This window comes from Aythya ferina, assembly GCF_964211825.1.
Source record: "Aythya ferina genome assembly, chromosome: 21".
Taxonomy (NCBI): domain Eukaryota; kingdom Metazoa; phylum Chordata; class Aves; order Anseriformes; family Anatidae; genus Aythya; species Aythya ferina.
The window spans coordinates 6139170-6163964 of NC_140319.1; the positions used below are offsets into that span (position 1 = coordinate 6139170).

Sequence of the window (24795 nt, forward strand, 5' to 3'; positions counted from 1 at the left end):
CTCAGTATCATTATCAGAAGAAATAGGGACCTAAATCAGCCTTCCTGCTCTCCTGCAGCTGAGAGCTCTCTTCCCTGAGCATTCAGGGTTGGAAAGAAACATCCCCACACTGCTAAACCTCCCGCGTGCCTCTGGCAGCACCTGCACTACCAGGTAAGGAGCAAAAAGATGGCACAACTGTTATCACCACTAACAGGCACCAAGGTCCTAGGGCTCTTCCCAAATGTTAGACTGCACACACCTAGAAACATCCGGAGATCTCCTTAGAGCAGATGAGGATAGCTACCCCAGACAAAAGGAGACTATCTAGCCTGCTTCTCCTTCACTCTTCCAAATACAAAATGGTATTTGAGAAGGATATGATAACTAACTGCCATCCCCAGCAGGCAAAAGGAAGCACTTCAGGGTCATTTGTTTCATTTTTACACATTAAATATAGGAAGTGCTCGGTGTTTACACAGGCACCTCCCAAAACCAAAGCACAGAACCCAGGCGCTGTCACAGCAGCATCACTCGCAGGTTCGTTAAGACACTTTCTGCTCATTAACAGAGGCCAACATACTGCTGTCCTTCGTGATTTACAGAAATCAAAAACCTCCTGACTACTGAAGCCATTTAAAGACTAAATGAATGCTGAAGCCTGTGATACTGCATTATGGCTACGCTGAGCTGCCGAGCTGCATATTCCAACTGGACCTAGGAGCAGATGCCTGACTACAGCCAGCCCATGTGGAGAAGCATATGGCCAAACCCCAGACGGATGACAGGAGGGCATAATATCCTGAGACAGAAGTCTCTTGTCCTTCTTGGAAGCTAATGAAGACAGCAAGGTGTGGCTGGTGTGCCTGTCCCCGCACAGCATCGCCGCCTGTCCCGCTCCCAGTGCCTCCAGCCCGGCTTTGTGTCCACCTCTCCCCACCCGGGGCAGAGGCTCTCACCTATCTCCTTGCCAAGCCCTTTGCCAGAGGGCTAGAAAAAGACAGAAGTCCTCTGGTGCACTCTCCCAGCAGAGGCATTTCACCTCCCCTCACCTGGCGTTGACTCCTCTTGCGGCTGTGCTGTTTATATAGCTACTGATGTCATCGCAGGAACAGAGCCGCAGAAATCCTTTTAATCCCTGCAGATCCTTTTAAACGTTTCTACGTAGGCAGAGCAAACAGCGCTGTCCTCATCCCCAGGTGACAGAGCAAGTCAGCTTGCTTCCAAATCAACTTCAACTTCCATCCAGCTTGGTTTTCCAGTCCAGCATTCACGGGGCCATCACGGCAGCGTGCTCAGCAGCACCACAACCCCAGAACCAAATTCCAGGGCTCTGACACAGCCAGGCCCCTTCCTGAGTGAAAATGGACAGGGGCCACACAGCTTCCTCCCCCCAGAAAGGCACGCAGGAGATGGGAGAACAAAAAGGAAGGGGGCAATGAAAGCAGCCACAGAATCAGCTGGTCTTTTGATGCGGATTTTCTTGCTATGGCTGTTCTCTGAAACGTTAACCCATTTCCTTCACAAGGGCAATTTATTGGAAACTGAAAAGAAAATGCCTATGTTTAAAAATGAGCTGAAAATAAATGATAAAAACACCTCCGCACACCAGGGTCCTTATGACATTAAGCATGCTGTTGCCTTGAAGAACATGGTGGAAAAAAGGTTCCCAAGAGCAGCAGCATCTCTGTGCTTTCGTCTTTCCATTTCTGGACAGCATCACAAAAGTTCCTGACCCTGCTGTTTGACACAGCTCCTTCTTCCAGCCAGACAAATCAGTCCCTCAGTCAGCTATCAAACGCAGGGGCTCCAGGAAATCCACTCTCAGCTGTGTTTGCAGTAGCAGGGTTCCTGGAAGAAGCCTGGGCAGTTGTTCCACGAGCTCCTCCGCCGCCCAAGTCCAGTGCAATAGGTTGACAGCCGTTAGAGGCACTTCAATATGTTCTTCTATATAGCAAATCCTACAGAGACCAACTGCCTAACCCAAACAACAGATGCAGTTATAAGGTCTGATTTGCACAGCAGAGCAGCAAAGTATTCAAATTTGCTTACAGGCTGCCAATCACGGAAGGGGAACTGCAAAAAAACCCTCCACAACAAAACCACACAGCCCCGGAGTACACCCACACAGCCAGCAGCCATGTGTTCCCCATGCGGATACGAGCTGCATGGGAAAGCAAGCCTCTCGAACCACGCCGTAGTCTGGCAAAAGCTGGGAGCATCAGGGGGAGTCAATCTGCCCTAGAAACGTAAGGAATTTCAGTGTTAGGTGATCTCAAAAAAAGAAATCTGCCTTGATGCAACGATCCTACACCATCGTGACCTCATGCTAAAGAAACCTAGAAGCAAATGTGAACACGCATTGTGCAAGAAAAAATCATTTATCATAACCATTTTGATAATAAGAACTGTGAGACAAAATTGCAAACAGAACGGACATGAAAGCAATGGAAGGGAGGCTGTCAAAATGGAGAGGACAGATGGGGAAGTGGGCCAAGAGGTTTTAGGTCTGTGTGCTTTCCAACGCAGCCGAGAAGATTAATTGCAGAGCGTTGTCTCGGAGCTCTACTCAGATTTAAATTAAATGCATGGTTTAAAGCTCTGCATACATTCATTATATCCATGTAAATTAATACGAACAGTATTTATACAGGAACAATATAGCATAACCTTTCATTTGAGAGAAATCCAAGGATCTCGCTTATCTATTTATTTACAGTTACTGTTACTCAAATAAGTGCTGAGCTTAGCACAAAGAAAATCCAGTCTTGGATTAAGTGCTGCACAGCAATGGGACAGAGAGGAAGATTTTAACCAAGAACTTCACAGAAAGGAAATGCAGACTTTAAACATCCGTCCATATCAGATAAAAGTCTTTAACAGACAGAATCAGACAAATGGAAAGGATTTCCTTCCCTTAAGGCCTAAGAGATGTGAGCTGAAGACAGCTATCCATTCTGCACACACCTTTAACTTTCATCTTTCTAATCCTTGCTGGGCAAGTCTCATTAAACTCTTAATCCCTCTTAAAATTTCTGTAATTTATACCCTTAGCTACAAATACATCTCCCTATACCTAACCTAGCCAAACGACAGAAGTTAACGTTTCCTTCTGCGGTCCGTACTGTAAGTCCTTTACAACACATTATGCACTGGAGTGTGAATTTGAGAGCTCACTCCTGTTAGGAAATAAAGTTTTCAATTAAAAACAAAGTACTAAAAAAAAATCAAGCCAGGCAATTAACTTCTCATCTAGGCTCCCATCCCTCCAACAATCAGCTAACTAAGAATATACGTTCTCGTTGTTCTCTGCAGTTTAATACAAAAGACAGGTGCAAGGATTTTTTATAAAAAAAAAAAAAAAAGCATAAAAAACAAGCAGAACTGAAGTTTTAATGGTACATCTCATGCTAGTTCCTAGCAAAACCTATAAAATTCAGTAAGCAGGTTTTTAAATGACAGCAAGGTACAAAACCTCTCCAATTAGTGCTTCTCTGGCTTTCCTCACCCTTCACTAGATGCGCACAGATGTACGTGCAACCACGTTTGTTGTTTCACTTGGAAAACCAGAGCTGAAGATGGGCAAGGAAGCAGCAGCTGCCTGTGGCCAGCACTACCCTTAGCTGAGACTGAGCAGCCCAGCTCCCAAACTCATTCCCAGACCCTACAGCCCCCTCGTGACCCCACCAAGCAGCATCAATATACAGGGGAGCACTTCCCTGAGCACCCAGCTCCCTCAGCTTCGGGTCTGCCACGGCCACGACAAAGCTTTGAGAGGAGGCTGCTCTCCCTCAGCATCACCCACACGTGCTCCTCACAGCTGAAGGAGGCTCGAGAGATGCTGGGCCAGCACTCAGCTGCTCCTGCTGCGGCAGGTTGGAAGTTTCACCTTGCTCTGCAGTGCTTAAATGGAGCCCCCTGCAGCAGGATCGCTGGTGAGCAGAAGGTGTGAGCCGCTGCTGGAGCTCCTGCCACTGTCTGTGCGTGAAGATCTCTCCTGAATGCAGCCTCTCATGGGGAGATAAATCACAGTTGCTGAAGCTCTCCCCATGCTAGCAGCATTTATCAACTCCTTTGTCAACCTGCTGGCAAAGATGCAGGTTCTGGATAAAACCACAGGAGTGGCTCCTGCTGCTCTGCAAACCTGCCTCTATCCAGGTGCCGCCACATCACAGCTACTCCAAGCACAGCAGCTACGGGAGAAAAAAAAAGCCAATTCCTCCCCATTCTGCTCCAGAAGGAACTTGAGACCACAGTGATTTTCCATCTTAATTTTCAGCCAAGTCTTTCTGCAGTGGAAGCCAGCGTATCGCATTGTACTGCTGGGCCCACACAACAGCTGTTCCTAACATATTCCTATTTTTCATCTCCTGACACTGACAGCAAGATTGCTCCAAATCTGATCCTTAGGCAGGCTCCCTGTTGCTGCTGCTCAAGCAACTAATATTACTTAGCTACAAGTCCTGAACACGAGGAAAATACCACTTCAAAGCGTTCAGAAGATCCACATGAAGTGTTTCAGTAGGTGAGCTGTTGTGACAAACGCCGGTCCTTCCGTGTGAAAGCAGGCTACACCTTCTGTCCAGGAGAACAGGGATGGAGCAGCATGATTTCAGCCCAGCCGGGATACATACCACCCAGCTGCAGCTGCCCACACGTACAAGTAGCATTTTAGAGAACCTACACCTGGAGAGAGCATTTAAAACACATCTGTACCCATACAATGAAACTTAAGTACTTCAGATACGCAGCACCTCATAGAAAATCAGACAAGATTTTTACCTCTTTAGTTTCCATGGATTTTATTTGGAATTCATCTGTTTTGCTTCAGCAACGTTACTACACCACAGAGATCATTTACAACAAAGTAATATTGAACTACCAGAGTCCCTAAGCCAGTGCTTTGAACAGCGAAGGCAAAGAAAACTATTCCTTGTGGTGGAACAAACAACTGCAATTAACTCAGTTAAAATACAGCATAAACGAACCCAGAAATTTCTACTCAAAAATAAAGAATGGAGCCAGCTGAATCATCTCTGCACTTTTCAAGTACAACTTCATTTTGAGGAAGGAGTTAGCTGGCAGCAGCTGCAGGTCAGACCTTGAAACCTTACACAATACTAAAAACCTCATGTGAACTTTGCAGTAATTAAGTGGCACGTCCGAGATGCCCAGAGGACACCGCAAGCTTCTGCTTCTGTCCTCAAAAGACCCAGATACTTGCTGACACTGACACTGCTGGTTCTGACCAACACATAAGCTGCTGGGCACAGGCATTAGCTGGCTATTGAGGGCCTGGGGGGATTAACGAGATACCAGGTATCTTAAGTCACCTGATTCACATCACACAAAGAGAAGATGGGAGAGGAGCTCTGCAAATAAATTAGATTTACAGAATAACGGATCAGAAATGTGGGAAGATAAATCTGTGTGCCACCTCGTCTACTCTCTGGCATAGATCAGGTCTAACTTCAAAATTCAGATGAAGGTGCTCAGAGCTGTGTCCTCCATCATTTAGGAATTCTTGGGCAGAAATCCCATACAACACACAGATAATGGAGTAAAACAAAACAAGGACAGCTCATTTTTAAAGATGAGCTGATTACGCCCATGAAAGTGAACAATTACTTTCAAAAGGAAATGTAACTTAAGATTTTCTTACCTCCAGGCCTGTATACAACGTCATCCTCGGTGATGAACGACGTTATTTCACCGTTGTCAGTTCTCTCGTATCGGGACTTCTTCTTGGGTGGTTTCTTCTTGCTTTTCTTCGTGGACTCCTCCGTGGTGGCACTGTTGTTGTCGTTGTCCTCGTCTTCGCTGTGGTCGCTCTCCGCATAATTCTTGGCACCTCCTTCCAGCGTACAGCTCCGCCGAGGACGCGAGTTCTCACTCTCCCTCACCTTGTCTCTCTTGTCTCGCTCCTTGTCCCGGTCTCTATCCCTGTCCTTCTCTTTGTCTTTGTCTTTTTCTTTGTCCGCTGTCATGATTCGCCACGTGCCTTCTTCTGTCCTCTCACGGCTGGGCCTCCGTGAAAGGTAGACAGTGAGCCTGGGCTTCAGTCTTCTGAATTTCTCACTCAAATCCAGGAAAAATTCAACCACTCCAACAACCCCAGCGTTTTAAAAAGGTTCTTGAAGGAGGAACGGGGAGGAAAGAGAGGAAAAAAGACCATGTTAATACTCAACATGCTTTTCATTTCTGAAAATCAAAAATAAAACACAGAAAACTCCACATCCTAGAGCAATTTAGTAGGAAAAACACCAGACTGCAAAATACAAGATAACCCTTCTGAAGCATTGGCAGAAATGATAGCTTGATAGCTCCAAATAATTTACTGATACTTCACAAGTTATCTCCATCCTCAAAAAGATCTCACAGCTTCTTAGAAATGTACAAAGTCTTTTGTTCCCTCCAGAAAGATAATCATTTCCTACAGAGCCGGCACAAGCTGCTGGGAAGTCCTCCCTCAACCCCAGATGCTTTTCCAGAAACAGCGCTAACCTGTAATCCAGAGATTACAGCAATGAATGAAGTGGAAATAAATCACCCAGCAGTTACAAATGCACTCACAAAATTTGCTTTTCCGCGTATCAAAGACAACTTTCATGCTTGCTTTACCAATGACAGAGCACGCGGAGGTGGATTTTATAACCCATCAGCTTTGCACATTCGGTTTCCTGCTGGGGAACAGAATGGGAAGAGATAATCCTGTGCTTTTACCTCCCTGATCATTTAATCAATACTCGTAACGTCGACTGCATTATTTTTTGCCTTCAATGCATGTTTTAAAAAATTAGACTCACTGCTACAAGAGCATTTGCAAGCTCAGATGTGTGGGCCAGGACCCCCGAACCACAGCCCAGTGCCCAGAACAGCTGCCTGCCCTTCTCCCTGCCCCAGCACCCTGGAGCAAGCCCCCAGGAGACCCCTGCTGAGTTCAAACAAAAAGGTTCAGAAGTACCAGCCCCATTCTTCTTTTGGCTCAAAAGGGAGTTTCCTTAAAATGTCCTTTTGGTGCTCGGATCAAGCTGATCTACACTGACAGGCTGCATGCTGCATCTTCGCACGCCAGCCAGCAGCACAAACATTTTGGGAACCTTTTCCAGCAGGTGTCTAACAGAGAAGAGATCGATTTGGCCTAAATCAATTCAGGGTAAGAACTGGGCAACCCAGTGCTCTGCTTTCAGCAGGAGAAAAAATAAATTAAGTACAACCAAAGAGAGAAGTACTCTATAAGTACTTTGTTTTCCCCCTCACTTCCACCCTCTTCCTTTTTTCTAATCCTAAAACCCTGGAAGAGCTCACAGAAGCTGGTCACACGTCCCTTCAGAAAAGGCACTGGATATCCCAATATTCTAGAATAGAACACCAAAGCTCTATCTTGTAGCTCTATTTTCTTTTCCAACAGACCCCAATACTATTTACTGATGAGATCCTCAAAGGAGTACAGGACACGGTCATTAGGACAATTCAGCCCCACCTTACAGCACAGATTCTACACCACTGGTAAAAACACAGCCACAGTAACTATACGAGGCCTCTGAATTCACGTGCAGAAGCACAAACCCCATTCCACTGCCGATGTGCAGCACTGAAGGAACTCGAACAAGCTGCTGTAACTGGAAATTATTCCACTGGGCAGAACACCAGAGCACTTCCCAGCGCAGAAGTCAGGGACCTACAGAGGCTGAACGCTCACCCATTAAGTATTTGAAACCACATTCCAGAAGAAAAAGACTACTTTGATTTTTAATAAGTCAGCCGAGAAGTCGGTGAACCTGTGTATCTGAAATTTCTTCGGTGCTACCCAAACCCCAGGCTACGATATATTCCTGTCCCTGCTGACTCCTACCTCCAGCAACGGCAATAGCCAGAGAGAGACAAATTGCTTCTGCTGACACAGCTCGGGCTGGGGCTCGAACCTCTCAGGCATTTCCCGAACGAACCAATCATCCAGGTAAGAAATGATTCTGTTTTCTTTCCTCCTCATAGCAGCTGCCATCGTCCCGATAACACACCAGGGGAGCCCGCTGCAGCTCCAGGAGAGAAGCCCACAATGAACCTGTCAATTGCCGGAGAAGCTGCAGCTAATAGTGATAGCGCCGGTCTACAGGGACGCAATAAGAAGTGCCTTAAATTTCTAGAGGCTACAGAATTCCCCAACAGCAAGTGCATTTTTTTTCCTCCTGTTGTAGATGCAACAAAATTCACTTTAGAGAGTAAATAAATGTTTTGAATGAAAGCTAATTACTTCCCTGAGGCAATCTAAAATTACAAGCAGTGGTGTCTCAACCTACGTACACGAGATCTGTGTGCGGTCTGTAGAGCCTAGGAACTGCAGGCTACAGGATACACCTATTAGGTTATTTCAGTGACCTCCACAGATAAATAAGATGCAGCCACTTACAGCCACTCTTAGATACTTGCTCCAATTCCCAAGGACTCCATTTGTGAGTTAGGAAGAACAAGAAACTGAAGCCTAACAAAAAGTTCTTTCCAGAGCTGTTCCTATGGCCTCTCATCTTTCTTGTAGCATCTCTCTGCTGTCCCCTGTTTAACATGTAACATTCTAGTTTGGGTCATTTTGGAGAACTTGAGAGAAAAAAGGCAAGGAGCTGGTCCTTTTGTCTTGTGTTCAGTGAAATCAAGAACAGAAGTAAACTGAAGCTGATAGTAACTGACAGACAATTCACCCGTGTTAATTTTATCCGCATCTTGAACATCCTGAGGTCCTCTTGCTTTATGTCTCAAGGAACCAGAAATAGCTGTGTGAAGGATTCAGGAAAAACAATTTCCTTGCAAGCTGCCCCTGCCAGCCTTGGCTTTGGAAGAAGATTGTAAGGAAACCTCTGTACAGGAGCAGAGTCTGACCGCGGGTCAACGCACCCTGACTGCACCATGAGCTGCGTGGGGCCGGCAGGCAAATCTCTTCCAGAAATAACACACCAAGTGCACTTCCCCTTGCTCTTCCACCCATCTTCTGTACCACTTTTTGTGGGCACAGGCAAAGGCAAGCTGCTGGCAGGACCAGCGACTATTTTTGCCTCTCAGAAGAGAGCAGCCACTGAACCCTTGGAGCAGTTGCACAACCGCTAGGGAAACCTCAACCATGTAGCAGGACTGCCAGAAGAGCAAAGAAAAACTATTTTAGCAGCAACCACTAATTAAGTCGTCATTACCACACCAGCATTCAATAATTTGTCATTTAAACAATGACCCGAACATGCTTTAAAGATTTCTAGACATATTTTGCCTCCCCGCTGACACGCACCATTTCCCATTCCTACCTGCCCACTTTTTATCCACTAACCCCAGACCCGAAAGCCAGCAGTGACCTGGCAGACAGCAGCAGGCGTCAATACGGAGAAGATCTCCGCATTTAAAAGCTATCCTGCTGCCTGATCACCCCTACCCAAACTGTAAATGCTGTGCACGCTCACCTGCTGGCTCAGCATCCCTCAGAAATCACAGGCGCTGGGGCGGGTTAAGGACTTTTATCCTTCTATGCGTAATTATGCACGAATGAGATGGAGCCCATAAAACGAAGGCTGGTACAAAAACTAGGGAAATATTTTGAGCCTTGCTTATTGTTTTCTAAAGTAAACTGGGACAATACATCATGTATACTGCCAAATACAGTAATTACACAGATGTTTAAATCTGGATCAGGCCATTAGAAGGAAATACATTGAGAATCTCGGTGTTTCTTGGCAAGTTCAGTGGCTTGGGTTTGCAGTAATTTTACTCCTTGGCAGCTCTCCGTTCGCACTGTACCAGACAACCACCAAAGTAGCTGCTTCTGTCATCGTGCTGCAGAAAAAAAAATCAGATTACAGCCCCACAGGTGGAAGATTAACAACTGCCTTTGATACTGGTTTGCTGCTTCATCCGTAGGGAATTTCTTAGAGATAAATCTCGAAGGAAAGAAATAATTTAGCTTAGAGGAACATTCAATCCTCAATGGCTGAGGCTGGTGTATGAAGGAATGGCAGAGCAGTCCTGGCCCCTCATTTAATACAGTAAAACCTCAGGAAGTAATGTTAGCCTCTCTCTGCAATCACACTGTATTTTAATATATTTTTTAAATAATCTTGAGATTCACCCACTTATCCAAATTTATTATGTATGTTATGGGATAACCACCTCCATCTACATGCCATCAGTTGCTTCCCATAAGAAAAAGCTCTCCTAATCTGTTCTAGATTTACAGAAGATGCTACATGACAAGCAACAGCACATAAGCATTTAAGAGCAATGGTCAGAGAAATAAGAACCAAATCCTAATGAAGAGGAAACCCATCCTAACAGCTCGTTTCTCTGATTCCAGTTATTAAATAATGTCCAACTGACAACTCCTTCAAGATATCAGCAGCTTAGAGAGCGTCATTTCCATAAAATATCTGTGCAAGAACAACCACGATAAGCAGTCGAACACTACTGGAGAATTTTATTTCCGTGTTTCCTTCTGGCAGCAATGCCCCTAAGTCCCTACTGCTCTTTGGTTCAGGCACCATGAAGCACACGAGAAACACGATCAAAATACAACAAACTATTAGCGGAATACAGGCACTCATGCCATTTTTAAGATTAACAAGGTGAAGAGTGGGAAATACTCTGAGAGCTCACAAGTCATTACTGTGCAGCAATTCTTAAAACTCCTTGTCCTGAAAGAACTTTCTCCACCAGGAAGAGAAGCTGGTTCAATGCACGGTGCCTTCCTGCCTCCACAAAGTGTCCGTGCTCCATTTAACACAACCCCGACCCAGCCTACACTTGAATTCAAATATTAAAGGTCCTCGTTATCTTCAGCTGCTCTGAAGTCAAACACATGCCAGGAGTGTGTTTGCAGAGCCGTTTGCTGCACCCTTCTGCTCTCTGCTCTCCAGCAGCGATGCAGACACCCACAACTTCAAATCACATCCAAGTGCCCTTCCTGGTAAAGCATGCAGTCCTCCCGAGACCAACTGAGAAACCAGGATGCTGGTAGGAGACAGGAGCTTTAGGGGGGCTGGATACAATGAGGGAAGGTGGCAGTAAGCACCCCAAGCTCAGGGAAGTCCAAAAGCAGCTGCTTCAGCAAATCACAGCGTTGCCCCTACGGCATTTTGCTACTTTACAAGGTTCCAAAATGTGCCTCAAAGTCTCCTTCAGCTCTAGCAGAATCCAGAAGCAAACTGGATGGAAGCATTTCCTGCTCTGGCCAGCGTGCCAGGCTTGTGGCTCTACGGAGCCAAGACACAACATAAATAGTACCAAACTCAGCGGGTGTGCACTCACACTATACAAACACAAACTAAACAAAAGTTATTGCCAAAGAATCTTACGAGAAGCCAAGCAGGCCCAATTTAGCCTTTTAAACTTCATTTAAAGGTCTCAAGTGCAGTTGTTCTTAGCAATTTTCACATGACCACTACCACGAATGCACCTGGTTGAGCTTTTCCCAGAGTTTTAAATCTTTCTCTAATCCAAGCTCCACTATCTGTCAAGTACAAAAGCCTCCACCTCCTCCCATCCGAGCCAGGACAGCACAGCCCCCAAGCAGTGAATTATCCCAGCCAGATCTGCAGCCACCCCCTCCAGGCAGCTCTACCCACCTGGAGACCACTGCCAGAGCAAAGGGCACACAGAGCACCTCTCTGCACATTAATGCCACTTAAGAGGTTTAAATGCTTAAAGAGTCAGGTTTTAAAGATAACGCGAAAGCAAGTCCAACAGAAACGCTGTGAGTGAAATAAAAAGGCAACGGAGTAGGCAGGGTAAGGAAAACCATGGAGGAGAGCTCCTCTTGTTTAAGGCAGCCAGACAGATAAGTCTTTTAACAAGATTTGTTTGGTCATGTGTTAGCAGTCTTAATAAACACAACAGGACCATTCTTCTGGAAGCTTTCAGTCTCATATTGCAAGATAAAAAGGCACTGTGTTCAGCAAATGCCAGATTAAAGGAACTACGTGCTGCAGTCGCTGGCATGAGAGCTCCTTCCACAGACTTCTTCAGATTTTCTTCAAGGAAGAATTTTTCAAGTTCATACACTTCTTTTGGTGCACAGGACTAAATAAATAAGAATCAGCCCACAAAGACTCCCCCATACATTCATTAGGTTTGAAGGACTGCTTTAGGAAAAATTTTCGAGACCATTTGTGAAAAGGGAGCCTGCCGAGGCAGCACTGGGACCAGGAAATCTCAGCTGCAACAGCCCAACCAAGCACCCACAGCCGCCTGTACACAGCTCAAACTTCAAGATCCCACCTTTGATGATAAAGCTAATTAACTGCATGGGCTCGACCTCTCCGTGGAAGCACACAAGTTTAACCTTTAAGCTCCAGAAAAGGCCAAGCACATCTGTTATCTACTTTCTCCCGCATTCCTCCCCTATCTTCTACTTGCTGTTGAAAAGAGGAGCTGCAGACATTGAGGTGACAAAGTATTTTAAGAGTTCATTCCAGATACCCCTCAGAACAAGCATTCCCCCAGCCTCACCACCCTTTGTCAGCTCAAATTCGAGAGCCAGAGCCAGCAGCCCTGCGACACCACACAGGTTGCGAACTCAAGTCAAATTAAAAAGAGGGCAGCTTAGGAAGGAGAGAAGGGAAAAAAAAAAAGCTGCAGCAAGAGCTTTTTACCGTTACACCCGTGCAGTATTTCACGCTAGATCCAGTGGGAGGTTTTCCCAAAGATATCTGCCCCAAGTCTGGTAACGCTGAGTTTACCTACTGTATTTCCTGTCAGCTGCCACATCCCGAGCCCAAACGCAGACGGGGTGCCAAAAAAATTGATTTTCAAGCAGTCCTTACTGCTGCTGCACTAGTTGTTGTGCTGGTGTAATACTGCTCTGTTAACCCTTTACTTTGGGGCTCAACATTTCTTCTGTTCCTGATAATTGCACCTGGAAAACTGAAACATGAAAGCTTGGCAGGGATGGAGTTGAGAAAAGGTTATTTCACTACAAATTCTTCTGGCATGTTGCACAGTGACTTTTTTTTTAGTCAGTAGTTTGAAAAAACAATCTGGAAGCAGTTTCAGAAGATGTTAAGGAAGACCCAGTTATTAAAGTAAACACAGCCATGTCACTGCGAGTCCTATTCTAACATCAAATCAAAAACGAAAAATCCAAGCAACTCAGACAGCCCGGAACCAGCAGAACTCTTGCTGGCTGATGTTACAGAAAGTAAAACAATGTTCAGACAGCAGCATCTGTCCGGCTACCCCAAGCAGCAGCAGCACCTGCAGCAGACCTTCTTTCTGTAGGAGAATGTGTGAGGCAGAGCCCTCATTATCTATATTCTGTGAGCCAAATGAGAAATCTCCTCTTTGGTACAGCAAGGCAGGCTTCTTCAATGCCTCTGACAACCTCCATATTATCAATTCCATTTCTGTAATAATTACAGCATGGCTACAGACCACACAGAGGAGTCAGACTGTGCCTAGCCCACAGGGAACGTGTTTCTCCACCCCAGCACCCCAAGTGCAACACTCCAGGGGTACAACCTTAGCTCAAGCTGCTCTGTTTGGACACAGAAAAGCACAAAACACTGATAAACGTAGCAATGGTCAGGTTTTTGGTGCCCCCACCACATACCTTGTGCTCCAAGGGCCCTGCCAATGCCGCTGCCTTACCAGCTTCACAGCGGGGTGGGTGATGATGGGTCCCACTGCCTGCTCCCCAGTGCCCATGGGACCAGCCTGCACCCTCCTGCCTGGAAGCAAGTCTGCTCTGGGCCCGTTCAGGAGCTCTTCCGAGTCTTTCTCCAATGACTGATACGCCTTTTATCAGTTGTCTTCCCTATCTCCTTCACTGCGCTTGGAGTTTACAATACAAACACAGCTCTGGAACACTTTGGCCAGTAATGGTCATTACGAGTTACATATTTACAGTTCAGAGCTCTTGTAAGTGCATGCAATTAAAAGCGTGTTTGTTCACTTTGAACTGCTCGCCACTAATCATCCCCAAATGGCCAAGGAAGCCGGCGTGCAGAGCAACAAACAGGCACTGCCTTCAGCAGCAGCTCGTGGCTGAGCAGCAGTTGCCACTGGAGGCAGGGCAGAAACCCAACGTGCTCCTCACCGCAGGCAACGGCCTCATTTCCCCCCTCGCTATTTGCCAGACTTGACCTGAGAAAAGGAGAACAAAAGCTCTCTGGAGGCGTCTCTGGGCCGTGTCTTCCATCAAATGTGCTCACAGCTTTGAGCTCAGAGGCTGTGCAGCGCCACGCTGCAGCTTCCCCCCCGAGGAAGAAGAAAGAGTGAAGGAGATTCTTCCCCAAAACAAAATTTCATGTGACTAGCAAGTTAGTTCTCTATTTAGCAACAGAAAGCGATAGTCTACATACCTTCAGACTCACACTTGCAGAGGAGGAACACGTTTCACTTCATTTCACTCAAGAACATTTCAGGTACCTTAAAACCCCCCCTGCAGAAAATGACCAGCATCACCTGGCAACTGCGAGGCTTTTTAAAGGCTGGAGCAGTGAAGGTCTAAGAGAGGAACGGGAAATTTCACTGTGTGTCGTTCTGAATGGCTCAGGACAGGCAGCACAGTTAGCTACCTGCAAGAGGTCCTAAATTCAGGTAGTAAGGACAACATTTTTATGAGACAGCCAGCTTTGAACAGAGGTGGACTGAAGGACCGGGGGGAAATATAACAATACTTGGGGGGAAGTCTCTGCTCCTGCCTCCCCAGCTGCCATCCCACATTCACATCAGCCTGCTGAGAAAGGCCTTCTGAAAACATTGACAGTTTTACACATAGGCTTCCAGGAAAGTAATGCAATTCCAAATAATTACGGGGAGAAATGCAATTTCTTTAAGAGCAGCAACCTCAAATCGATAGCGTTAGAAAGTTTCTGTGCTCCCAATAACATCTCCCAGGCTCAGATAAATGAGCCCAACTTCCTACCCTCTCTTCTCTGTGGCTGTTCAGCTGCCTGCAGACGCCAAGCTATGAGGCTGCCACCAGTGCAGAGCTCAGCCCGTGATGCCAAAACCTCTAAAGTGAGCCCCCCAACATCCTAGCCCCAGTCACCTCTCACCCACAGCAAGCAGCAGCAGAGCTGAGCAGACGGGTGAACCCTGAAGTGTCAAAATTCAGGTCCCAGCCCTCTGCATTGATCCATTCAACCAAGCCGTGATGCTCAGAGCTCCTCTGGTGGTTCAAAAAGGTGCTGGAATGGCTTCTAGAGGTGTAATACATGGGAACAAACAACGATCAACAGGCAGTAATACAAAGCCATGTATTGCTTCCCTTCCTCCAAAGTCATTCAGGCTAATGTAAATGATTATTACAATATAGGGCTGAGTAATGCTAAGTAGCAGTCCCAGAACGCCATTAAAAAAAAAAAGATAGGACTTCTTAAAGTGTTCCTATAATACAACGTGCTCCCTCACTTTAAAGGGCTGTTCAGGGGAGAAAAGGCCCAAGGGACCTGTAAAGAGCTGCTGCTGTAGCAAGAGCTATTATCCAGGGAACGTAGCGTCGTCTGGAGCCAAGAAAACATCTGCATTGTAAGGCTGCTTAACAATATTTAAAAAAGAAAAGTTGAAAAGAATTTGCTGCGAAACAGAGGAGATTTGGGGGGAATGCTCTGGTTTTATCAGCCACGGTTGCTCTATTTGCCTTCCAGCAACCAAGCCAGAAGCGGATTTGGGGGATAACCAGCCAGCTAAATACAAGCTGGAGACAAAAAACAGGACCAGGGCAGCAAACCTGGACCAAAAGCAGCAGCAGCCACCTGCCACCACGTCACACTAGTCATGGGATCGAGCCACGCACCAGCAAGCACATCACGCCTCCTCTGAGAAATCATTGTGTACTGTAGGAAAATTCATTTGATGAGAGGTTTTGGAACCACACAACAGATTTTCAGAAGCAGAAAAAAGGGCAGAACTTGAATGCCATTCATATGAATTCCTTGTGAATCAACTCAGAACAAAGAAAAAGAGATCTCTGGTCTATTTCCTAAAAGAGAGAATACAAGCACTTACAAACGCTGTGAATTCAGAGCAGGGAAGCACCAAGAAAGAAATCAAAGCATACAGAGAAATTCCTGGCACACAACAGCAACGCTGAAGAACACTGCCATGAAGTGGAGTCACACCCCCATTTTACAATAGCTCTAATTTTAAAAGGAACACATCATCATCAGAGTTACCAGTGCATCACACACCTCTGCCTTCCTGTGAAGTCATTTAAGAAAAATACGATGGCACGATACTGAAAACATTCACTGGGGTGTACTGATTTGAGTGAGCCCATAACAACAAAAGTAACTGCACATAGATCTCTGCCTACCCATAACTGATTTAAATTTCCATCCTGGTTTTTATTTTGGTGCCTTCCTCCCTGACAATTGGGTAGATACTCCTCCCAGCGTTGCTTTCTCACCATACACCGCCCTGCCTCTTCTCCACTGGATCCTTTTCCCCTCTCCAAACCCCTGCCCTTCCCCAAGCCTTTCATCTTCTAAAAAGCCTCCAGAATATCTTCATTTAAACCACTCAAACTAAAACTAGAGCAGGTTATTTTTGGAAAAACCTTTCTCTGAGCGGCAATCAAAGGCAAAAATTGTGGTCCCGGGCCACATTAGCTGTTTGACTGCACTCCACACAAGCGTTTAGCTGAATTACTCAAAATGGAAGGGTAACTGCAGGGTGGGCTGCTCCATCGAGCTGACTGACCAGACGTTTCCACTGAAACATGGCCATAATTAAAGCAATTTCCATCTAAAGAGAGCAGCACCCTGAGAGCTGTGATGTCTACCGGACTAAATAAAGCCCCACCAAATTCCACAACACTGGAATTGCAGCGAAATTCTGCTCTTTCCATCTCAAAACAAGGGGGAAAATTGTACAAAGTTATCACAAAGAGCAATAAAAAATTAGCAGGCCACGTGTTTGGTTGCCCACTGTTTTAAAAGACTTACACAGGCATCCAGACAAGTGAGCTTTCTGTCAAGAGAACCCGTCTTTCATTTCAGACAGTCTCATTTTCTCTGAGCAGCAGCTTATTTTGCTTAATGACAGCGCAGACATCCGAATTTTCTTCCCGACAAAGCCTCTCCTCCCAGCACAGAAGCACTGTTGTAATCAGGAGATTAAGAGTGCTTATTCGTGTGTGAAACGCAGGCTTGATCTCTGCCTCGTATTAGAGGCTGCCTCCAGCAAACGGTCAGCATATTCCTCATAATTTCGTAATACTTAACAACTGTAATGTATTAAATTACATCTCACTTCCTTTAGTGCATTTACAGAATAGGGTAACAGACGCTTAGTACTTTAAGTAGTAAAACCTACCTAGAGGAAGCGTGCCCTTCGATCTCCACTCGTGGGCTCCACGAGCAGGTTCTGCTATGAGGCAGCAGCAACAGCAGCCCAAAAGCAAACAGCATGGTGAGCAAGAAGGAACAAGTTGTGAGACAGGTGGGCTGTTTGAATACGAGCTCACCTGCAGTAAGGCAGTGCAATGCTTTGTTACCTTTTTACATCCCGTGCTAAAGATCTCAAACCACGTGTTAAAAGCTATTTGCCAAGGGGGTCTGTGTCTCAGAGGTCGTATGGTAAAATTTTAAGCGATAAAGAAGCAAAGCTGGCCGTGTTGGGATCTGACTTCCAGCACAGCTGCACCCTAAAACCTTGTAGATATCCCTAAAGACAGCCAGCTTGCCCCAGCCCTGGCAGATCTGCAGTGACCTTTGGTGCAGGCTATTCCCCTAAGACCCAGAAAACAAAGCATCCACCCACCTCCTCCCCTCTATTTCATCTCTACCACTTAAAAACAAACCCTACACTGCCCTTGCATACAGGTGTATCACAGCCAATGTCAGTATCCCAAGTCCCTGACTATCTCCTCGCCTCTTCAAATAGTAAGAACTCAAATCACCCCTTAATATTAAGGCACGATTCCCTTGTTCCACATGTAATGTACAATTGTAACGATTTCATTTTAATCAAAGGGCCAGCTTCCTCCCACACCGCCATCAGCCAAGGCTGAACGTGTAGGATAGTAACGGCAGTGACCAGCTAATTAGGAAATAGTCCATCATGAGGTTTGTGTGGTTCCTGCTTGAGTAACAGCAAAGAAAATTAGAAGATGTAGGTTGTCTGAACACGGGGCCATCAGGCAGAACAGATCAGCAAACGAAGACCATCGCCTGCAGTCATTTTGGGATGGTAAGTTCAAAAGGAGCAGTGCTTATCCAGCACCAGCAGCTCCTGCTTCAACTGCCCTTGCACAGCTGGCAGCTCCAGCCACCAACACGCATGCACAAGGGAGGAGAATCCACTACGGACACCACAATTACCTATTTTTGTATTCTTCAGTCAGACCACAGTAAGATTGTTTTTAGTTATATCCATCAAATATCAAAAATTACCCGAGCAGGATATTTGAAAGGTCAGCCGACTTCTGAACCTGCTTTTCCAAAGCGTTTCAAAGCCTTGAGATGAGTTCTCTGAATTCAGCATGCTCCAGAGACAGCAGCAGGCAGCAATACCTTACGGACCTATAACCTGCAGTAAATGAACTGATTATGACTCAATTATTGAAATTTTTAAAAACCTTTCGAATTCTCTGTTAGGTATTTTCTGCCCAGCAGCAACTTCATTGCCACGGAGCAGCATCCAATCTCATCTGCATTTAGTTTAACGAAGTGGCTGCCAAAACAGCCCCCGAGCTCCTCTCACCCCCAAAAACCACAGGAAGGGAACAGCAGCAGTCCTGCAGCCGCCGGCTCCTTCTTTCAGTATTTCTCATCAGCACCGCTGCGGGTGATGCACTGGGTGAGTCAGTGAGAAGGCAGGTGTGCACAGGACCCCAAAATGCCCACGCTGGCTCTGCTGAGGTTGGGCAAGGCCGAGCCCGACGTGCAGGTGCAGCAGCAGCTACCACCTGCACTGCCACGCGCTTCTCGGCACGTCCACGCGGGCAAACCCCGGCTGCTTGTAGACCACGTTCAACAGCTCGGGGAGCTCCAACCCAGTGCTGCTCCTGCCGGTTTCGCAGTGCACATCACTACCAGGTTTCTATTTACTCAACAGCATCTGACACGACTTCTCACCCTGCAAGCTCGCAGGTGGTTTTTCCCTCAAGCCTTACTCACATTTCTGGAAGTCAGGGAGCGAGCTTGTCTGCTTTTTCCCCTCCTCCTTTCAAGCCTCCTCCTTTAAGTGTAAAAAATTCCCTTTCTCCATAACCACGTTACTGCTCCTGGGCAATCGGATTTCTCCTCAGATCCGAAGCACCACAGGTTCAGTGCTGTGCATTATGGTTCAAATTATCAGCAGCCGCCCCTTGCTGCACGAAGGATTGCATCAGCAGCCTGCTGGCCACCGCTAATAAATCCACTTGGAAAGCAGTTCATAACTGGCTGCATCTTTCATGAGAAAAGGATGAAAATATTAAGAAACACTCCGAGTGATTAGTCTGCTTCTAATCTAAAACAAGAAGAAGTGTTTTAAGGCTGCGTGAAATAACTTCTGACTTTGGTCATGCTTTAGACATTAATTTCTACTTCCAGTACTCTCAGTGCAGACTCTTAACTATTGTATGACTGAAGTGACGGCATCTAATGTAACAGGATGAGGCAATATAGTTGGATTAATGTATTTAGGTCTGATCTTGTAAGCTGCTGAGCACAGTGATTTGCAAAATTAGACCATAAACCATTAAGTGTAGAATAACTGAAGCAAACCCTTATTAAGCCACACAAGAACGTGTTGCCCTCGTTCACATTACCGCCACATCTCATCATTTGCCACCACCAGCAGCCGGGAGATGGCAGATCACACCCTCCCTAAATCTGGAGGTGCTCATCCTTCGCGTACTGAACAACAGCGTCACGAAAATAAGAGTCCAGAAACACTGAAAGAGATGAATGAGGATGTGAAAATTTAAAAACTCCGTAATTATATGCTAACACCCCATGACATGCAAATTAAGGGCACACGAGCCATGTATTATACTGAGAAGACTTGCAAAATGGAGGTTGGTTTTTTCCCCTCCACATGAAGAGGTACGAAATTCCCAACTCTTATTTTCAGCGTGAGGTTTTAAGGTTAGACACCATCAAGAGCTCCAAAACAACATCAGGTCACAAACTGTCCATCTGCAGCCTGTGCCGGACGGGACACTTGGCTGAGCAGAGCGTCCTAAGCTGCTCACGGTGGTGTTTAATCCATCTGTGACCAGGGCACGCTTTTCAGACCTCCTTTATTCCACAATAACTAAGAGCATCATATTCTCACTGTTCTTCCCAACAAAACGTTGGTGATCCTTTGTCGTACTGTCCTTGGTTCCCAAATCACGGTATTTATTACAGATGTTACAAAATCAAGTTATTTGTGCCAGCCTACCTTGGAGGACTTGCACCTCTGAAGCTTCCATCACTCGGTGCAGCCGAGCAGGAGCAGCCCCACAAGCAGAAGCTCAGAAACCATCCTCCATGTCCCAAAGTGCTCTCCTGCAACACTGCCCCAGCCAGGAGCTGGCTTCAGAGCCACACTTACAGAACACTGCAGAAGCAATCGCACCAAGCACCAGCAATTGGGACCCAATTAAATCCATCCAGCACCTCGGGGATCAGCCTGTTTTCTCCAGCAGCCCTGCAGCCTCTCCCCGGGGATAACATATACAGCTTAGGGGAGATTTATTACCTGCCAACGAGCTCCCAACACGCACTGAATTATCGTCTGGCCTGTGAGTCAGAATGAGTCCCGGTACTAGCAGGCATGTCAAGAACTCTTCTGCACCTATTCTGAATAAAGAATCCGAAACAAGTTTTTGTGGATAGCACTTTAGTATCACATGCACTGATAGGCCAAGAAAGAGCAAGAGAAACTCGTACAGAAGGACGTTCATCAAGCCCTCAGCCCAAGGGGGAAGTGAAAACCTTTTCAGGATTTTACAGTGGCGCCACGCATATTTCTCTTTCCTCTTTACTTCCTAGATGGGCATAACTTAATCCATGCTGTTCAGAGTTTTAAAAGCTCCAGAAAGTACTGGCCTCTTGGGGAAAACAAAAACCATGTACTCTCTCCCAGAACAAAACAAAAAAACAAAGCAAGAACTCAGAGAGGAAGAAACACTATAAACTCCAGACAAAACAACCATTTTCTGTGCATATTGAGACCTATGTTTCGATATAAAAATCAACTGAAGAAATCACATGCACAATTTAGGCTGTAAGAGACAGGAAAAGGTTTTAAACAAGATAACCATGGGAAAAGTTTCTCTTATTCGTCAGCTATCCACACAGGACTCGATCACTTGTTTATCTACTTAAGAAAAGCAGATACACTGCAGAACTTGCACGGAAAACACTCAAACCAAGCTGGAGCTGCTGGCACATTTCAAACACACAGACTGCATTAAAAATCCAGTTTTGAAGCAAGTGACACCAGCGGTTATGAAGCATGCCTGGCCTGGCTGGAGGCCCCTCGAACTCAAGATATCCGTGAGAGCAATGCACAAACCACATGGCAGAACCTCACGTTTAGTATTTGAGGGGTATTTCAGCCGCATCAGCAGTCTCCAGGAACCTTCATAAAGATGTAAGAGCACAGAAGAAGGGAGCCTCGTGTCCGGCGTGCTCTTCAGCTGGCAGCTGAATAACTGAAGTGTTCTGAGGCAGCCCAGCAAGGACTTCATTTTTCAACTTCAATAGAAGCGTGCAACAGAAGCCTAAGATATCAATTTAGCTTAGAGTCACGGCGCTGTGCTATCAGAGAGCCCTTGTGCAGCATTTTGGACACGCTGCGGCACCTGCACAGTGCTGAGATCCAGCGGGACGCTCCTGTGACCGCCGCAGTGCCCGGGAAACTGAGGTCAGCACCAGATCGCCCCACGGCACCGCGCAGGTCGCATGGAGAGGAAAACGGCCTCAGGATTTCATTAACCTGACAGACAGCGTTTGTAAGTTGTCCCCAACAACTCCCTCTATTGAAATGAGCAGAGAGATAAGTACCGAGCAAAGGTTCTGCTGTCAGGAGTGTTGTAGTGCTCTTGAAATTCTAATCCGCTGCTGAATTCCCACATGAGCATAAATATAACTATCTTGTTCCTTCACCTCTGGCACCTCACATACCACAGCTTGTCTTCAGAAGGAAACCACTCAGCCCTAAGCATGGATTCCATAAAACATTATGACAAAATACAACTTTATGCAGCAGCATTTGGAAAAAAAAGTCAAACTCGGTAAGTTAAACATACATCCCTGCACTGTTCCAATTTACATCGCTGTCTCCATGTTTTAAAACCCAGCAGGACTGCTTTTAGCAACTCCATAAAGGTCACACATCCTTCTTTTATCTTCCTGGCCCCCAGATAAAGGCTCTAAACCAGCAAAGAGGGGGACACAGCGCAGGAGGTTACTGCTGGCACCTGCCCACCCTCGGGGAAGAGGACCCCAAGCGGTGCCATTGCTCAGGGCCTGCTGTTAGATGCCAGGAAATCAGCAGCAGCCCCATGACGAGCTGAACCAGCCCTCTGGAAAGGAGGGGACTGGTAAAAGGTGCACAGGCAACACACACAATCCCAAGGTAAGCCGCTCCTAGCTGTGCTTTAGAGACCACAGCTCTGCCTATTTTCAACATAAACAATCTTTTGGTCACAAATTCTGTCACTCGGAGCTGCCAGTTTCGTTTGTGCACAAGCCAAATTAGGCTACGTTTAAAAAAAAAATTAAGAATTCAGATTGATATTGAAGCATTTGATCATGGGCTGCCTAAATTAAAAACAGAGCATCACAAAGGCTTCCTTCCAAACCCCACCTCTCCCTAGGTCGGGGCTGCGGGGCAGTGCCCTGCCACCAGCTGCCGGAGCTCTGCTCGGGCGCACCCACCAGCTCCACGCATGAAAGGCCTCTTTCAATTCCGACCAGGACGCACTTCGCATTCCCCTAGCAACAGTGGCACGTCCTACTGTAAAGAGAACAGACCCAAGGTGAAATATTATCAAGAACTGAGAAACCTCACAGAAACCTACACAAACAGATGGCATAATTTGTTTTTTTAAATGCTATTTAGCATTTACAGCTGGAAGTGACAAATATCTAACGTGCTTTGAATATGTAAATTATAAGAACAACACAAAAGAGGACAATGCGATTCCTTTTAAAGACAGGCAGTCATAATGTTGAAACAGACTGCAACCAATTTTCATACACTATTCATAATTACTTTATTACACTGTGAAAGGGTAATCAGTTTCCAAATGATCTAATAACCTTGGGCTGCTCTTAACTCTTTTATATCAGTCTTAACTACAAACAGGCTGGGTCTGCAGCTTGAAGTCAGTTACAATACTCGAATATTAAGCACGAGGGTTCGACGTGTTCCTCCTCATACCCGCTCCGCCAAACCAGCATACGAGATTACCTGGGAGCATTCAGCTAATCAGCAGCAACTGCTACAGCAAAAAAATCCATTCCCGGCTCTGATCTCGAAGGAATAGCTTTATTATCAGGAAAGGGAAATCTGATTTTTGGCTCCTTTGTTAGATTTCAATAGGAAACGGAGCAAATACACTGTGTTTTGAGTGCCTGCAAAAAGTCAATTCTACGGGGGGCTGTTAGCACAGCCCGTAAGGATGGGGGATTTTTTTCTTCCCCCAGTGCTCGAGCTGAACCGAGTCGTGCTCTGGCTCAGTCATTTCCATATCATCTTGCAATTTAACCACCTGCTGAGGCCGCTTTTAGTCACCAGCCACTGACTAAACCCCAGAAACTGCCCGACACGGAAAGATGCAATGAGCTGGGTCCAAGCTGTGCTTGGTTTAAATGCCTCCACCCCCCGCTGGGTGCCTTCCCAAGCCACGCACCCCAGGGAGGGAAGCTGGCAGGAGCAAAAGGCTGTGAACTTCCCAAGGTCAGCGGAAGTAACAATCAGCTCTGCCCGAGGTAAATATATTAATTTTGCAGACGATAAGATTAGGAGGCTGAAACCCCCACAGTCACGAACGAGAGAACCTAGAGCTACACCACCAGGATTACATTTCTGAACTTTTTGCTGCTTTTTACAACCTAGATGGATGAGGAATGACAGAACTATGGATTAAAACATCCAGTGCAATGGCTACACTCGGCACTTCTGCCAGTTCCCAACAACTATCAAAACACAGAGGCCCTGACCTCCTGAAACAAGATTAGCACACGCACAAAACCTGACATTCACACCATGAAAGGCTTGAAATTTTAACCATATACACAGAAATGTAAGTTTGTCAGACCCCAGAGGCTGCAGAAACAGTGACTGCCTATTACCCGAATCTCAGCTTTATCTCCAAAGCAAGTCATTTTGATCTCTCTAAATAAGCAAGTTCACAAAGAAAGCATTGCCAAAACCAAAGCGTCGCCGGTTTTGAATGTTTTGAGAAAATTCAAATCAGCACCTAAGAAAAAAACGTGTTACGTGCACAGAAGTGGTGCTACAGCTGCAACAGTGCAGCTACACCAAGTTTGGTTGGGTTTCATGCAAGATTTACCTAGCAGACAGCTTTTCAGTGAAGTTATTTTAAAATGAGACCAACTAGAAAACCTGCATATATTTAACTAGGAACAAATATTTCTGCATTCCAGGATTGCTATTCCACACTTGCTATTGCCCAATCAAGCCAAGTCTCTTTCAAAATGTGCTGTTACTTCCCCAAGAGCAAGCGTGCAGCTCTGCTGTCAGCACTGCCTTTACAGCCACCATTAATTTCATGCTTTTGCTAACACCAGGGAAAGCCAGAACTGCAAACCCACCACACCAAGACCACGTGGTTATAAGAAAACTTACACATCGCAATCAAATATTATTTATTCCAGTAGCCGGGTGTTTATCCAA

General features: G+C 46.1%; 1 protein-coding gene across 5 annotated transcripts in view; it reads right to left on the reverse strand.

Moving 5' to 3' along the window:
- Positions 1 to 24795, reverse strand: part of RERE (arginine-glutamic acid dipeptide repeats) — a 223897-nt gene that overhangs the window by 146490 nt on the left and 52612 nt on the right. For 4 of the 5 annotated variants that reach the window (XM_084495027.1, XM_084495029.1, XM_084495028.1 and 1 more), the window contains exon 2: positions 5642 to 6112. In XM_084495027.1, coding sequence (XP_084351153.1) covers positions 5642 to 5966 — 325 coding nt within the window. In that variant the 5' untranslated portion in view covers positions 5967 to 6112. Of the gene's footprint in view, positions 1 to 5641; positions 6113 to 24795 lie in introns of those variants that run through there. The other variant, XM_084495030.1, reaches the window with a different exon arrangement.